This window comes from Thamnophis elegans, chromosome 1 (genome assembly GCF_009769535.1).
Source record: "Thamnophis elegans isolate rThaEle1 chromosome 1, rThaEle1.pri, whole genome shotgun sequence".
Classification (NCBI taxonomy): domain Eukaryota; kingdom Metazoa; phylum Chordata; class Lepidosauria; order Squamata; family Colubridae; genus Thamnophis; species Thamnophis elegans.
This window is the reverse complement of record NC_045541.1, coordinates 159,336,400-159,354,548: the sequence shown is the minus strand read 5'-3', so window position 1 is coordinate 159,354,548 and position 18,149 is coordinate 159,336,400. Positions and strand designations below refer to the sequence as shown.

At 42.7% G+C, this 18,149-nt stretch overlaps 1 protein-coding gene across 2 annotated transcripts in view; it reads right to left on the bottom strand.

Moving 5' to 3' along the window:
- TRIM9 (tripartite motif containing 9) overlaps positions 1–18,149 on the bottom strand; it is a 71,645-nt gene that overhangs the window by 42,120 nt on the left and 11,376 nt on the right. For both annotated transcript variants that reach the window (XM_032210248.1, XM_032210257.1), the window contains exon 2: positions 7,186–7,281. In XM_032210248.1, coding sequence (XP_032066139.1) covers positions 7,186–7,281 — 96 coding nt within the window. The remainder of the gene's footprint in view (positions 1–7,185; positions 7,282–18,149) is intronic.

Genomic DNA, 18,149 nt, shown 5'->3' with positions numbered 1-18,149 from the left:
AGGTGTTGCATGGAACCAGACAGTAGATTGAATTCATGATGATTCTGTGTGTTGTGTAAATACACTACACAGCAAGCTCCGTCTAGCTCAATCTACAGGTAATTAATTGGTGCTGGACAGTCCTGGAGTAAGATGGCTGCCCTGATCATATTACAAACAGCCATGTTTGTTGTGATGGAACCATTGTCATTTCCTTCATGCATGCATGCTTGTATATGTTGGTATGCAATCACCATGGGCTGATGGTATATGGAGTCAGTCTTATCTCTTTTCTATCTTCTGTTCATTCCAATAGATGTTTTGGGAGTTAGTGGTAAGGGAGTTGTGGGAAGGAAAAAGAAATGCTCATAGCAAGTTATGTTCTTATCTCTTCTCTCCACCTGCCTATCTTCAAAAATGCAGTGAAGAAGTTGGATCTTAATGGACATTGAATTATTGACTCCTCAATAATGGAGTAAAACAACAGGATGGAATATAAATAACCCTACAACGAATCCTGCTCACGTGGGAGAGACATAGAACTTAGTCCTTGGCTCAGAAAGGACCGCGTTTTTCAATTCATCATCTTTTAAATTATGAATTTAAATATATCATGCAAATGGTACCAGCCAGTGGCTGCCTAGACACATCCTAATCACGAAGACAGTTTCCATTATCTTTGCAGGCACTAATTATTCAAAGTATGCGCGCTTAACACAACCCCTCCATTTTTTTAACTTGGAAAGTAATTTCCAGATCAAAATATTTTGAGTAAATATTAAATAAATAAACATTCACATAAGGTTTTAAAGATATTGAAAGCTTGTTTGAAGCATGAGACAAGATAGGGAAGACGGATAAACTGATATTGAATCGCACATGCGGTATTCCTTGACTTATGACCACAATTGAGCCCCAAATTTCTATTCCTACGTGAGACACTTGTTAAGTGAATTTTGCCTCATCTAATGACTTTTTAACAGTTGTTAAGTGAATCACGGCAGTTGTCACATTAGCGACACAGTTGTTAAATGAATCGGGCTTCCTCATTGACTTTGCTTGTCAGAAGGTTGCAAAAGGTGATCACATGACTCCAGGACACTGTAATCATCATAAATATGTGTCGGTTGCCAAGGGTCTGAATTTTGATCACATGAGCAAGGGGATGCTGTATGCAGCCATAAGTGAAAAATGGTCATAAGTCACTTTATTCAGTGCAATTGTAACTTTGAATGGTCACAAAACAAACTGTCATAGATCGAGGACTACCTGAACATATTTATCATTTCTATTTTACAGTGTTTTAAAAGCTGCTATTCCAAACAGGTGTTTCCCCCCACACTTTAAAAATATCCTTTTTCAAAGCACCTTGCACAATCAGTTGTGAGCAGGGGTGGGCTGGGGGTTCGCATGGGTTTAGGCGATCGTCTAGCTAGGATTCTGCCCAGTTTGGCGAACCCTCAAATGCCACCCCTGGCTGGCAACACCCACCCACCCCTCCCACCCTGCCCCTCCCCTCCCAGGAGTCCCCATGGCCTGTTCATCATGCCAGATAAGTGCAAGGCCCACGCGGAGGCTCGGGGGTGGGTGGGTGGGGGAAACGGATCTACTGGAAGTTCTGGAAGTCCAGAAACAGGCCTGTTTCCAGCCTCTGGAGGGCCTCCAAAGCCCGGGGGATGTAGTTTTCGCCCTCCCAGAGGCTCAAAGAAAGCCTCCAGAGCAGTGGTGGGTTTCCAAAATTGTTCGAACCTACTCTGTGGGTGTGGCCTCCTTTGTGGGAGTGGCTTGCTGCCCATGTGACCGGATATGAAGATGCCGACGACACTTGTCAGAACCACCTTAAATTACCTCACACACAGCACTGGCATGCATAAGAATATGATGTAAACTTGTTTTTTAAAAGGCATCTTTGGTTTGCGTTAAAACAACTTCAACACACGCAATGTTCTGATTGCACCACAAACGCAGTAGTCATCCTTACCTTTCACAGAGGCACTGAGTTTTATAAATATGAGCATGATAGTGTAGAATAATCATATCCAAGGACCAGTGGTGGGTTTCAAAAATTTTGGAACCTCTTGTATAGGTGTGGCCTGCTTTCTGGGTCCACTGGTGGAACCTCTTCTAACCGATTCGGTAGATTTGACGAACCGGTTCTACCGAATAGGTGTGAACTGGTAGGAACCCACCTCTGCTCCAGAGCCTGGGGAAGGGGAAACGCCCCCCTACCATGGTGAAGGATGCCGAGTAGGTCACGCCCATCATGGTCATGCCCACCCAGGATGGGGCAGTGAACCCGTTGCTGCAAATTTTGAAGCCCCTGATTGTAAGGTTACAAGTTGCCCAAAGAGCCTCTGAGAACGTTTGCAAGGAAATTTAGAATATTGCTCTCCTGAGTCCAAATGCGTATTCATATTCTCAGACTGAAACTTCTGATTTGGGCAGAATTTGGTTCTTCCGAGCCTGCAGTCGTCCTATCATTCTAATTTGGCTTCAATAGAATTTTTTTCTGAAACCGGAGACATTCCTGGATATTGAAAGCCCTGATTGAACCTTTCCGGTCTCTCTCTAGCATGATTACTCTCTGAGGGGAAAACCACAGTCCAGAATGGATGAGTCGCATGGCACATGGACGAAGGGGGAGAAAGAGGGAGGATCTGTACGACGAAGGTGGAGGCGGAGAAGCCGCTCACGGAGGGAATGGTCTCCCCGAACTGAATAAAGAAGCAGTGTGCTCCTGGGGGAGGCAGCCGCAAGGAAAGGGAATGATTTGGCCACAGAGTTGACAGGGCTTGATGGATGAGACTCCTGCTCACTCAAAATGATGGAGGGCAGAGGCAGCATTCAAGAGAACCAACAATCCCTAAAGAGCCAAGACAAATGATCTGTGCCACCAAAATTTAAATTGATTCTTACTGAAGCCTGGTTCCACCTGAGAGAATGCAAAGCATTAATGCAACAAGCTTATTTCTTTGGGGTTTATCAGGTTGGGTGGCAGAGAGGCAATGAGGGAAGTTATATTGTGCTGGATCTTACTGTCCCTCCTTTCCAGCATTCCTCTCTCCCTGAACCTTTTGTTCTAGCAAGCAACTTCATCCCACTCTCTCCATGTTGCCCACTGCCACTGGTTATTCCCAACCAGCATCTGCTAATGGCAGGGATAGTCCAATACTTTGGAAGATGTCAAGTTGGAGAAGATTGCAAGTTATTATCCCAACTTTAGTCCACAATTAGAATTCTCTGAAGAAGTAGAGCAGGGGTGTCACACTCAAGGCACTGGGACTGGATCCGGCCCGCGAGGTGCTTAGATCTGGCCCACAGGGGCCACCCTGGAAACAGCAAAGGACTGGCCTGCAATGCCTCTGCCAGCAGAAATGGACCTTCCAATGAAACCCAAGCTTCGTTTTCACTGGCAGAGAGTTGCAGGAGGCCATCGCAGCCAAAAATAGAGCTCAGGAGCTGGTTTTCTCTGGCAGAGCACTCAGGCCACCACAGGTGCCCCCAATACAAGTGACATCAAGCTGGCCACGCTCACCCTGACCATGTGCACTCTAGCCCCCCTCCAGAGGTGGGTTCCTACCAGTTCGCACCTATTTGGTAGAACTGGTTCATCAAATCTACTGAACCGGTTAGAAGAGGTTCCACCAGTGGACCCGGAAAGCAGGCCACACCTACACAAGAGGTTCCAAAATTTTTTGAAACCCACCACTGGTCCTTGGATATGATTATTCTACACTATCATGCTCATATTTATAAAACTCAGTGCCTCTGTGAAAGGTAAGGATGACTACTGCGTTTGTGGTGCAATCAGAACATTGCGTGTGTTGAAGTTGTTTTAACGCAAACCAAAGATGCCTTTTAAAAAACAAGTTTACATCATTCTTATGCATGCCAGTGTTGTGTGTGAGGTAATTTAAGGTGGTTCTGACAAGTGTCGTCGGCATCTTCATATCCTGTCACATGGGCGGCAAGCCACCCATCTGGTCACATGGGCGGCAAGCCACTCCCACAAAGGAGGCCACACCCAGAGAGTAGGTTCGAACAATTTTTGAAACCCACCACTGCCCCCTTCCCCCCCGATCAAACACAACCCTGATGTGGCTCTCAATGAAATTGAGTTAGACACCCGTGAAGTAGGGAATGGGAAGGGAGTATATAAGGTCACAGGGAAGGGGGGGTGTGTATCAATAATTTCAAAATTCTCGGCACCACTAGGCACTTGAAGCCCCACCCTTTTTGCTATGTGTTAGATACATCCCACACTTCTAAAAGGGGTTCTACTTACCATTTGGAGATCATTGACCCCTCTGGAGATACCCCTGGGAATCCCAAAGGTGCTTTTCCAAAACGCAACTAGATTTTCTTGGGGTTTTTTTTCCCCTTGAAAGCATTTCGCTTCTCATCCAAGAAGCTTCTTCAGTTCTGACTCTGAAGCTTCTTGGATGAGAAGTGAAATGTTTTGGATTAAAAAAAAGTAAGTCCAGTTGCCTTTTGGAAAAGTATCCTTGGGCAACCGTGACCTGGATGATTGAGAATCTCTATAGACACACACTTGGGAAAACATACAAGTAGTCCTCAATTTACAACCATTCATTCAGTCACCATTTGAAATTACGACTGCACTGAAAAAAATGACTTACAATTGATCACTTACAACTATTGCAGCAGCCTTAACCAAATCAATTATTACAGGAAGAAATTTTCCAGAAGCAAAAAAAAAAAAAATTCCTCTGCTACCTCTTGCAATTAGCATGGTAAAATCACATTGCACATTGGCATTTCCTTGTGGCCAGACATGTTTTCCAATACCTTCATCTTGGTTATTTGCTGCTATGACAGCCAGAGTGGGTGGAAGGTGGGAAAGAAGCTATGTTTAGAATGCTTTACCAATGGGCACTAGAAGATTTGCTAAGGGGATAAGACACAGGGAGGGAGATAATGGTTGCAACAGGGCAGGACCCTAAAGGAAATGGTCCACTCATACTCTGTGTCTGTGGTGGGTTGCAATTTATTTTACTACTGGTTTGTTAATGCGGGCATGCACACTTGCATAACACTTCTGCGCATGCACAAAATGGAAATGATCACTTTTAGTGTGATTTCTGATACTGTGCATGTAAGCTGGGGGGGGAGATCAGCTGACAAACACAGACTTTTATCAGATTGTTGAGATATGGAAGTACTTTTGGAGAGAATGAGAATTCTCAGTATACTGAGAATTCAGTATACTGAGAATTCAGTATACTGAGTTTATATCAGTGATTTCAGTGTGTTAAATATGACTCCATTTTGTAGATGGTCGTCAGTTATTCCAATAGAGCAGTCTTTCTCAACCTGGGCATAGTGGCTGAGGAATTCTTGGAATTGAAGTCCACATGTCTTAAAACTGCAGAAGTTGACTAACACTGCAGTAGAGTATTATTCCAAGGAGCAAAATTGACTTCGGAGCCTGACAAATATGTTCCTTAAAATTCCCAGCCACTTTAAGATGTCTGAACTTCAACACAATACCGTGGTGGCACAGTGGTTAGAATGCAGTACAGGAGGCTAATTCTGCCAACTGCCAAGAGTTCGATTCTGACCAGTTCAAGGTTGACTCAGTCTTCCATCCTTCTGAGGTGGGTAAAATAAGGATCCAGATTGTTGGGGACAATAGGCTAACTCTGTAAACTGCTTAGAGAGGGCTGTAAAGCACTGGGAAACAATATGTAAGTCTAAATGCTATTTGCTATTGCTAACTCCCAGAATACTGCAGTCAGTAATGCTGGTTAGGTATTCTGGGACTTGAAGTTCACACATCCTAAAGTTAAGTAGGATAGAGCCGAGGTGGTGCAGTGGTTAAATGCAGCATTGCATGCTACTTCAGCTGACTGCAGTTCTGCAGTTCGGCTGTTCAAATCTCACCGGCTCAGGGTTGACTCAGCCTTCCATCTTTCTGAGGTGGGTAAAATGAGGACCCGGATTGTTGTTGGGGGCAATATGCTGACTCTTTAAACTGCTTAGAGAGGGCTGAAAGCCCTATGAAGCGGTATATAAGTCTAACTGCTATTGCTATTGCTATTGCTATTGCTATTATTGAGGTTGGGAAACATTATTCTAAAGGGAGAACACATCCATGCACAATCACATACAATCAATAAATGATGGTTTGTTCATACGTAGTAACATCACCATCACCCTTATTCTCATTATTACTAATATTATGGAATGGACAATTTAATATAAAAGACCTTGATCTTTATTACTGACTAGGCAGTGAAAACTGTTCATGTTTGCATCCCACATTATGTAATATTGTAATTTGCCTTATCCTGTAATCCAAATTTAGAATGGGATCTGTCAAGATGATTACAATAGAATGCCTTGATCACAATCTGTAATTACAGCCTGGCTGTTATTAGCTTATTTTATCCACAGTCTAGTGTTATCACCCAAATAGAGATTTAACCAAGAGTCAGCTTTAGTCTCCATAGTCTGGATTTAGAACAAAGTCAGTGCTGCAAGAGACTGTCCACTTCTCCATCTTTGTTTAGACTCTCCACCATGGTTGCATGGAAAATAAAGCTATTTTTATTTGTGCAATTTACCGATCAAGTGGATGGAGAGGTGGATGAGAGGTGGATAAGAACAGCCCATTTCCACTCTAAATGCAATGAGTCATCTCTCAAATACACCCCAACCCATTTTTGGTGTTTTGTTAAAGAATTGGCCATCCTAAGGTGATTGGGACATTGCTGGGAAAAAAGGAGGCCTGGCAATCTGTTGTCAATTGTGGTTTGCTCTGCTGTTTGATTGTGTGTATTCTAAGTTCATGGAATTGAATGTCACATAGTGGCTCTGCTCACATTCTACTTCTGTTCAGGATTATTATGAACCTAATTTTGTGGGGCTGCCGCAAAGAAGAGGGAGTCAAACTATTCTCCAAAGCACCCGAAGGTAGGACAGGAAGCAATGGGGAAACTAATCAAGGAGAGAAGCAACTTAGAACTAAGGAGAAATTTCCTGACATCTAGAACAATGAACCAGTGGAACAACTTGGCTCCAGAAGTTGTGAATGCTCCAACACTGGAAGTTTTTAAGAAGATGTTGGCTAACCATTTGTCTGAAGTGGTGTAGGGATTCCTGCCTAAGCAGGAGGTTGAATTAGAAGACCTCCAAGGTCCCTTCCAACTCTGTTATTCTATTTCTATTAGAATCACACAATACCTGGATTTGTTGAACCATGTTTCGTAGCTGTACCAAGAATTCTTTGGCTTCTTTGGCTCTGTCTGAAAGTCCATTCAGGGCCTGGGACAGCTGGCTCTGCAGAAAATATGGAAGGAAGAGGAAATGGGAATCAAAATAGCATTTATTTTCATCTACACTTCCTAGATGTACTGATTTATATCCCAGCACATGATCAGAATTCCTTCTTTCCCATCCCAGTCCCAAACATAGGCTTGGGAATCAAGCCATCAATTGAAGCCCAGAGCAGGAAATTAATCAGAATTGATTTCCACCAACATGTTAAATGATTCAGTTTATTATATTCCATTGCACTCCTTCCCTAAAAACAGTTGCTTCCTACCCAGCTGGAAATGTTATTCTTGTTCTATTAGCTACTTTTTACAGACTAGCAAGGCGGAACGCCCAAAATAAATTGAGTGATCCCATGACTACAAGGAGGAAAGAAAGTGCAGGAAGCATAAATAATTACTTCTGCATGCACTCAGTCCAAAGTCCTAACAGTGGAGGGAATTAATCAATTGAGTTCTCAATATAATTCAGTCCATTGAAGTAAATGAAGACAGGATGAAATAAATAATGAATAAAACAAAAGAAAGCAGAATTTGGGGATCATCATCATTTAACAGCCCCATAATCCCTCTCTAAGCAGTTTACAGAGTCAGCCTATTGCCCCCAACAATCTGGGTCCTCATTTTACCAACCTCGGAAGAATGGAAGGCTGAGTCAACCTTGAGCCAGTGAAAATCAAACTGCTGACAATCACAGTCAGCAGAATTAGCCTGCAATCCTGCATTCTAACCACTGCGCCACCACGGCTCTTATATACAGTCCCCAATAAATGGCCATCCAGACTGCTGAATATCTCTGGCGAAGGTAAGTCCACCTCCTCTTGAGATAGCTGTTTTGTTAGTGAATAGCTCTGTGATGGCGAACCTATGGCACACGTGCCAGAGGTGGCACACAGCGCCCTCTCTGTGGGCATGTGAGCCGTCATCCTACTTCAGTTCCCCCGCACATGTGCGCACGCCTCCCACTGGCCAGCTGGTCTTTGGGTCTCTGCTGCACATGTGCAGGAGGCGGGGCACATGCAGGGGTAGGGCTGCATACACATGTGTAGGGGTGGGGCCTGTGGGCAAAGCTGCATGCGCATGGGGATGTGCATATGCATGGGGCATGCGCAGGGCATGCACACATTGCATTTCGCGTTTTGAGTGTGCACACACACAGGCTTTGGGGACTTGGTCCGGAAAAGGTTAGTTTCACTGGAATAGCTCTTATTGTTGGAGCATTTCGCCTGATGTCCAAGCAAAAATACTTCTTTGTTATTTAAACCAGGGTGGGTTTCTCACCCCATTCCAACCAGTTCCGTTGGAACGGGGCCGGCGGCGTCCTCATGCACGCGCGCAGTGCACGCATGTGTACTAGCGTCTGTGCGATGCTCCAGCTGCTCCTGGAGGATCGCGCAGGCGCTGTATGCGTCCTGCGCACGCGTGGAAGCGCAGAACTCGTCAAAACCGGGTAAGGAGCGCGAGCGGGCGGGTGGGCCCTTCGTCGTTCCCGGAAGTTACTTACTTCCGGGTTCGCCGACCAACCGGTTCGCAGGGACCGCCGCGAACCGGTTGAAACCCACCCCTGATTTAAACCCATTGCCTCTTGTTCTGATTTCTGGAATAACAAATAATATGTCTGCTCCACCTTCTGCAACACAGCTTCCTGTATGTCAGCCCAGCTATCATGTCTCCCTACAGTCTTGTCTTCTCCAGGCTAAACATACGCAGCTCATCCAACTGTTCCTCAACTGTTTCTCATAATTTTTTCATAATTATCAAGCTGCAAAGCAAAGGCTTAACCGCAAATGTAATATGCATTTCCAGTCATGCCTCTACATTTCAATGAAACCTAGAGGTGTGTTTAGGAAGCTAAAATGATGAGTGGCTTCAGCATAATGTTTCCTTTGGAATAAAATACATAATAGATTACTGGAATGTTAGTGCAGTGCATTTTGCACTTTTAAAAAAAATAAAAGACGCAGTTTGATGGGGTGATTAAGGCACTAGGTTAGATATCGGGGGCTGTGAGTTTGAGTCCTGCTTGACGCATGAAATGTGTGGGAGACTCTCTCCCAGGGGCCAGTCCAGAGGTGGTATTCAGCAGGTTCTGACCAGTTCTGAAGAACCAGTAACGGAAATTTGGAATAGTTTGGAAAACTGGTAAATATCATCTCTGATTGGCCCCGCCCCCATCTATTCTCTGCCTCCTGAGTCCCAGCTGATCGGGAGGGAATGGGAATTTTACAGTCTCCTTCCCCTGCCACGCCCACCAAGCCACACCCACAGAACCACAGAACGTAAAAATATTGAATCCCACCACTGAGCCAGTCATTTTCTCTCAACCCATCTCACCTCACAGGATTGCTGTTGTGGGAAAAACAGGAGGAGGAAGGAGTATTAGGTATGTTTGCCACCTTGAGTTATTTATAAAACAATAAAAGCAGTTTTTTTTTAAAAAGTTTCAAAAAATCACCAGTTTGCCTACTGGTGATTGTTTTATGTGGACTCTTCCACACAAGGTTAACCATTAAAAGGCCACATGCAGTGGAAATGCCATGTCTCAAAGCTAACATGGCACATCTAACTTGACATTTAACCCACATTAGGAAGGCAGCCCCAATACAGCTAGATTAACTACTTCACTGCAGGCAACAATGAACACACTCAGGTGCTGCTTTCTGAAGCACTTAGAAATCATAGCCTGTGTTTATGTCTCTCCCCCAGGGTTTAAATTCTAGGTCTTTTCGTCCCACTTTCAAATCAATAATAAGAGAGGTTGTGGAATGGGAAGATTGAGATAGTAATGTAGACTTACATAACCAAGGGACAGAAGGGATGTATGTTGGTAAGGTAAATGTAAAGGTTCCCCTGCAAATGCGTGCTAGTTGTTCCGGACTCTAGGGGGCAGTCCTAATCTTCATTTCAAAACTAAAGAGCCAGCGCTGTCCGAAGCTGTCTCTGTGGTCATGTGGCCGACATGGCTAAATGCCGAAGACGCATGGAACGCTGTTACCTTCCCATCAAAGTGGTCCCTATTTTTCTACTTGCATTTTTTACATGCTTTTGAACTGCTAGACTGGCAGAAGCTGGGACAAGTAATGGGAGCTCACCCCGTTACACGGCGCTAGGGATTTGAACTGCCAAACTGCTGACTTTTTTGATTGACAAGCTCAGCATCTTAGCCACTCAGCCACCACATCCCTTTTATTAAAGGCATAATTTTATTTTAACCCCATACCAAATGGGGTAAAGGGGAAGGAGTGTTTTTGCCTGCGGGTCTCTCTTGAATGGTTCCTGGAGCAATTCTGAGAAGAGAGCAGTTGCTTCAGAACTGACATTTCTTTATTTCTTTATTTATTTTTATAATCTATACACTTTTAGCAGTCAAGCTCTTTCAGTCAAGATGGTGCCTTGATTGCTAGAGGGGAAAATGACAAGAAACCACTAAATGGAGCTGAGGGTGGCAAATTACCTTCACTTCAGTTATCTGCTCCTTGCAATCAATTGCTTCCACATTATGTAAATTGGGCATTAAGAAGGTGATTCAATGTAACCTTTCCCAACCTGGTGCCCTCTTCACACATTGGACTTAGCTCCCAGAATCCTCAGCTAGCATGGCCTGAAGAGATATAGTGCAATCTATCTGGATGACTTGAGTCCAAAATGTGCATCAAAAAACAGCTGAGCTTGTCGATCAGAAAGGTCAGCAGTTCAGCAGTTTGAATCCCTAGCGTGCGTAACGGTGTGAGCTCCCGTTACTTATCCCGGCTTCTACCAGTCTAGCAGTTTGAAAGCACGTAAACAATGCAACTAGATAAATAGGGACCACCTTTGGTGGGAAGGTAACAGCGTTCCGTGCGCCTTCGGCATTTAGTCATGCCGGCCACATGACCACAAAGACGTCTTCGGACAGCGCTGGCTCTTCAGCTTTGAAATGGAGATGAGCACTGCCCCCTAGAGTCGGGAATGACTAGCACATATGTGTGAGGGGAAACTTTACCTTTAAGATTAATCAGCAGGACTCAAAGGCAAACAAGTATCAGGAACCATTAAACTGGCAATCTCCATGTTTACCAAGAAGTACAGTTGCTATTTCCTTTCTGAGTTGGCCAACCCTTTGCTTAGCTTTCCTCAGCCTGCTGCCTTCTGGATATTTTGATATTGCAACTCCCAGAATTTCAAGATATCAACCACACTGTCTGGGAATGCTGGGAGCTGCAATCCCTCTGGAAGGTCTCATGTTCAGGAAGTTTTCTGGTTCCCAGGGTTTAGTTCCTGGGCCCAAAATGGTTTGGAAAGGAAATAAATAAAATAAAATAAAACAATCCCTCCAAAATTTCCATAATACATCTTCTGGGAAGTTGCCTTAGGAATATTTTTCTAAGTATAAATATATAGAGGGAGACTCAAGAGAGGAAAGGGGGAGACAGGTAAAAAAAAAAAGCATAGCAACTGAGGCTTTGAAGCGGACAAGAGATGATGGGTAGTTGAACTCTTTTTTCCTTTCCTTATTGTTGTTTTGACTTGTTTTTCCTTTTTCCCCTCTTTCTTTTAAAGCATAGCAATTGAAGTATAAATCAGGCAAGTGATGATGGAAGGTTGATTCCTTTTCTTGGGTTGCTGTTTTGAATTGTTTTTCCCCCTCTCTCCCTCTCTATGCTTTTTTCTTTCTCTTCTTGTAAGCAGGTGACATGATTAAAAGTTAGACAGGAAAGAAGAGGAAATCTTTTTATAGGGTGATATGATTAAAAGCTAGACTAAATGATAGAAATAAATGGAATATTAATGTACTATATTTTTATTTGATAAAATGAAAGTAATAATGAGAAATAGGTGGAATAACTGAATAATGAAAGATTGTAACCTAATACAAATGTATATTGTTATGGAAATTATATAAGTTGATTGAATGAAATAATAATATCTAATCTGATCAGTTTTTTTGTATTGGAATGTATGCTGCCCATGTGCCACACTATAGACGCATTGATTTAACATTTTTATAACAAATAAATAAAATATTTTTTTTAAAAAAGGAATATTTTTTACAACTTGACTGTCCTCTTTTGGAAAATGCTCAGAAGGCTCCATTCTCTTCAGTGCAACATAAAGGTAACAATCATGGGAACTTTTGTATTGCAAGGAAAAGACAATTGAAAGTTAAACTTTGGAAAAGATGTTTGTATATAAATGGAGATACTTTTTTTTAATCCTCTCCCATTTTCCTATTTTAAGATTGTGATTCCTGCCCTAAAGAACGTGATCTGGTACAAAAATAGTGTTTGCTTAGGTTTAAGTTTTGATTTGAAGAAAAGATTTCAAATATTGATGCAGGGCAATATCGGGTAGCTCCCTTATAGTTAAATAGGGTTCAATGGGAAGAAGCTGGGAATGCTAAACACTAAATGCTGAGAATGAGTCAAGGGTGGGAAAAGCCCATCATCTTCATGTTTCTCTTGTTTGTGGGCTCTCAGAAGGAATAGGTATACTGTACTTCTGATTTACTATGTTCATGTGGCATGTAGGGTCAGCTAGTGATCTTTGTTGCATTATTTAGTCCGCATGGGAATCATTGGGAAGGTTACTAAATTCTGGGATGATTGAAAGGTGCAAACAATGAATAGCCATCTTAGAACTAACAGGTCTGGGATGAGTAATCATCAATAGAATAGAACCTTTATGGCGAACCTATGGCACACATGCCCAAAGTGGTACATGGAGCCATGTCGCCTGGGCAATGCAATGTCACCTGTTCCTCTTCCAGGTTTCTGGCATGCATGCGCATGCGACGATCAGCTGGCCTTCATGCATGTGGCAATGCCGGAAACTGGAAGAGTTGGTCTTCTGGTTTCTGGTGCACACATGCACACCGGCCAACTGATCATTGCATGCGCACCAGAAACCAGAAGATCAGCTGGCTGGTGTGCATGCGCACACCAGAAACCAGAGGTTCATTTCCCGGCAACTCCTCTTTCCGGTGCCAAAAAGGTTCACCATCACTGGAATAGAACATTTATAGCTCAGCTCAGTGCCTGATCATGCTACCTAAGTGGGTAATGAAACAACTGCAAGAAAACAACCAAGCTTTGAGTGCATCAAGGACCCCACATTGAGTAATCAAATTTTGAAAACAGTAATTGTAAGAGAAAGATGATGTTGGTCACATAGACTTTATATTTTTAGCCTATAAAATGCTACTTAAATGTCTGGGGCATTAAGACTCATACTGGGCACCAAAATTAAGCACCAAATAGCCAAGTAATTTTGGGCAAGTAAATGAGTCTGCCTTGCTGGACAAAAAAGCAGGGATTTTAATGTGTTGCAAAATATAAATCTTCTCTTCTTCTTTAGGCATGTTAATAGTCTTGGAATCATCCAGACTAGCTAGGAAAAAAAATCCTCTCTCTGGCTTGTTACAGCCAGAGATAGCATATTAATTCTTTTAATAATGAGAAACAAAAGCAAAGAGAAAAAGTTTCAGAATGAGGGTGTAGGTGAAGATAAGAGATTGGCAATATTGATATGTTCAGCTTGGAATCACGGAGTCTAGGGGTGAAAAGACTTTTTCTCCAGAGGGTAGTAAGTCTATTCATAGGGAACATGCTGGTAGTGGGCATGGTTAAAGTCACTGTTGGGATGTCCTTTGACTTTCTTTCAGAAGGTTTTTGAAATTAGGCCATGATCAATCTCAAGTTCAGGTCCAATGGGAAGGTCAATGGAAAAGTGTGGCGGTATTTCTCCAACCTGATGTTTGAAACATTCACTGAGCTGAGGGAAGATCCACCACATTTTTAGAAAATCTTGTCTGAGTATATTCATAGGCTGGAATAGGCAACAAGGTCAGCCAATGAATAGACATGGCAACTGGGTCAGGCAATGAGGGCTGTTTGGAAACTTCAACAGTATTTGCTAGGAGTCTGGACATGTCTTAGGTTAACTTCAGTGGTGGGATTCAAATATTTTATTACCGGTTCTGTGGGCATGGGATGGCTTGGTGGACATGGCAGGGGAAGGATACTGTAAAATCTCCATTCCCTGCCCACTCCAGGGGAAGGTTACTGCACAATCCGCATTTCCTCCTGATCAGCTGGGACTCGGGAGGCAGAGTAGATGGGGGTGGGGTCAGTCAAATACGGTATTTACTGGTTCTCCGAACTACTCAAAATTTCCACTACTGGTTCTACAGAACTGGTCAGAACCTGCTGAATACCACCTCTGGTTAACTTCTGTGCTAAAGCAAAACACTAGTTTGTTGTTGGAACTGAAACCAATAGCTCCTCTCTACCACGTTGGAAGAACCACTCTTGATATTGTATGTATGTCTCATGTGTTATATTATACATAGAGAAGTTCATGAATCCTGCTGAATCAGTTACCTGTGTGTGCTTTCTGGATTTGATTTCTGCAACAAGAACCTTATTCCCTCTTGTAAAATTTATCCTCGTTTTAGCGTTTCATTTTTTCCATTTCATTCTCTTTTTAATTTGTGCAAACAGAAAAAAAATATGAGTCAGGAATGGCCGTTGGAATTGGAAAGATCATCTTGTGTTCAGTGACTGGAAACATTACTAGGTTAAAACCCCGTTCTTGCTTCCTCCCATTCCATTATCCCCTTCCCACCTGCTCAGGAAAAGAAAAAGAGTTTCGAGATGAGAAGGCAAATGGATGAAGCAGAAAATTAATGACCATGGAATGACAGGAAAATGACCATGACCTTAGCTTGGCAGGAACATTCAATGCAATGCTTCTTTTGTGGACAATTTACAGCAATGTCATCATTAAGAACAAGCTTGCCAGTGGCTGGGTTTTTTAATTATAATGACACCATTCATCAGCCTTGCCCCATTTAACTCCCCACAAAGAAATGTTAAAAAAAAAAAACACCTCTGGGGGGAGGAAGCTTTCTAGGGGCTAAGCAATTCCAAGGAGTGAGGGAATTAGATCTATAATCACTCATAAACTAAAGGATAAGGGAGGTGGGTGAGTGGGTACATAGTCCCTTTGTTTTCAGGAGAGGAGGAATTCTTGGAAATGTACAGTCATTTTTTCACAATGTTTAGAACTGGAGCTGCAATCCTATATGCGTTTATTTGGCAGTCACTTCTATTTCATTTAATAATACTTACTTCCAAGTAGTCAGGCATAGGCTATGCACACTATCTGGTCACGAATGCTTCTGACCACGATCAAATCGGATTCCGATCAAAAAATTCACATTTTTTTTCGCCACCAATTTCCCCTTCTGCATCATTTTTTTGTAAGCGTCAAATTTCCAAAATTAGGTTCAGGTCATGACCAAATCGGTTTGCGACCAAAGTTATGGAACAAATTATGTTCATAACCAGAGGTTCTACTGTAACTATAATTTTGAAATTTCTAAATGAGGTTTAGATCTGACTATCTGTCAGGTTTCCCAAAGATACCCTAATTCATTCATAAGCCTCGAGCCAAGTTTCAAAAGAAATCCAGTCATTTATTAGGAGCATCATTTCGGCAATACTGCTTTGCAGTCAGATCTAAACCTCATTTGAATTATGGCTGAACTTTACTCCTGTTCCTTCCCTTCCCTCAGTCTGTGTCAAAAATCACATTCACTAACGAGGTGCACACATCATAAGCTTGCTGTGGTAATCTGAGATCCGACTCTAGCCGAAGGTATGCGTGGAATGCGCTCTCCCCCACCACCTTTCCTCACCATGGCAACTTTATGAGTTGACATTAAACCCAAGGTTTTGCACCCCCTGAAATATCATCTCGCACCCCCAGGGGGTGCAAGCAACCCTGGTTGGGAACCCCTGATTTATGCACTATAGGGCTTTATAGTAACAAACAACTTCTTGAATCATATCTGGAAGCAAACTGGCAACTAGTACAGGTCATGAAGCCAGAGGTGTTTACATGGACATATTGAAGAATGCCCATCATTGCCCATGGAAGCTTCTGGGCAACCTCCTGTATAGTGTATTGTAGTGCTCGATATATGATTGAGCACTACAATTGAGCTCAAAATTGCTGTTGCTAAGTGAGACATTTGTTATGTGGTCTTTGCTCCATTTTATGACCTTTCCTGCTACAGTTGTTATGTGAACCACTGCAGTTGTTAAGTTAGTAACACTGCTAAGAGCTGAGGTGGCGCTGTGGTTAGGGTGCAGTACTGCAGGCCACTTCAGCTGACTGTTATCTGCAGTTCGGCGGTTCTAATCTCACCGGCTCAAGGTTGACTCAGCCTTCCATCCTTCCGAGGTGGGTGAAATGAGGACCCGGATTGTTGGGGGCAATATGCTGACTCTGTAAACTGCTTAGAGAGGGCTGAAAGCCCTATGAAGCAGTATATAAGTCTGCTATTGCTATTGCTATTAAGTGAATCTGGCTTCCCCATTGAGTCTCTGTGCCAGAAGGTCCCAGAAGGTGACCATATGGAGACAATGCAACTTTCATAAATTCATGCCAGGTGTCAAATGTCCAAATTTGGATCACATGACCATGGGGATGCTGCAATGATCCTAAATGGGAAAAATGGTCATAATAAGTCACTTTTTCCAATCCCATTGTAAGTCACTTTTTTCAATCCCATTGTAACTTCGAATGGTCGGTCGGGGACTCTCTGTGATGAAGTCACAAGGTGACCAGGTGTGTGTGAATAGTTATTTTTATAATTGCTGCTGTTGATGAAACTTTTTAGATTATGGCTTCCTAACTTTTTCCCACAGATATTCCTTATTCTCAGTTCTTGGATTTCCTAGGTAGCTTCTTCAGGTGATTCTGGTCTACTGCGAAGACTCACCCAAAGCTGCTTCAGAACTGGCATCACAAGATTTCTGATGGAAAAGGATCAAGGAGCCAGGATGGCTTAGTGGTTAAGGCACCAGGCTAGAAATCAGGAGACTGTGAGTTCTAATCCTGCCTTAGTCATGAAAGCCAGCTGAGTTGACTTTGGGCCAGTCACTCTCTCTCTCAATCCAACTACCTTACAGGGTTGCTGTTGTGGGGAAAATAGGAGATGGAAGAAATATTAAGTATGCTCATTACCTTATTGATAAAAGTAATAAAGTGGGTTATAAACAAATAAATAATACATTTAAGTAATTACAGTAAGTGTGTACAACAATGGCCTGTTTATCAATTTTGAGCCGCAGTGGTACAGTGGTTAGAGTGCAGTATTGCTGGCTACTTCTGCTGACTGCCGCAGCCTGAAATTTGGCAGTTCAAATCTCACCAGTTCAAGGTTGATCAGCCTTCCATCCTTCCGAGGTGGGTAAAATGAGGATCCGGATTGTTGGGGGAAATATGCTGACTCTATAAACCACTTAGAGTGGGCTGTAAAGCACTGTAAAGCATACATAAGTCTAAATGCTGTTGCTGTTTGAAATCATTGACACAATCGCATCTAAGCTCTGGCAACTGCAGCTTTCAATTCCAAGATTTAATAAAAGGCATGAAACTTAGCATTACAAAAGCCCAGTGTTTTTTTAAAGCACTTTGATTGGCCTGTTTACATAGAATTGTGTGCAAGCAAAGCACTTTAAAATTTTAGATGTCAGAGAAATTAATTTGTTTAATTATTTGTATCACTCTTGTGGGCTAACAGCAGTACTAATACAATAAATCAGTGATAACCCCCAAATTAAACTTAATTAAACTAAAATTAAAATCAAAACATCCATGGCAAGTGAAAATTAAAGCCCACTGAAACTGGAGCATCATTTCGACAAGCAATAGAACTAACGATGCCAATGAGTATACTGTATGCATATTTGTTTTATAGGTAATTTAAGATGGTTATAAAATCTGACCTCCCTTAGCAGGCGCCTGGGATTTTACTAGGCCAAAATATATCCAGGGTATAGCTAAGGATGCTAACCTTTTAAGTGGTATATAGAAAGCCACGGTACT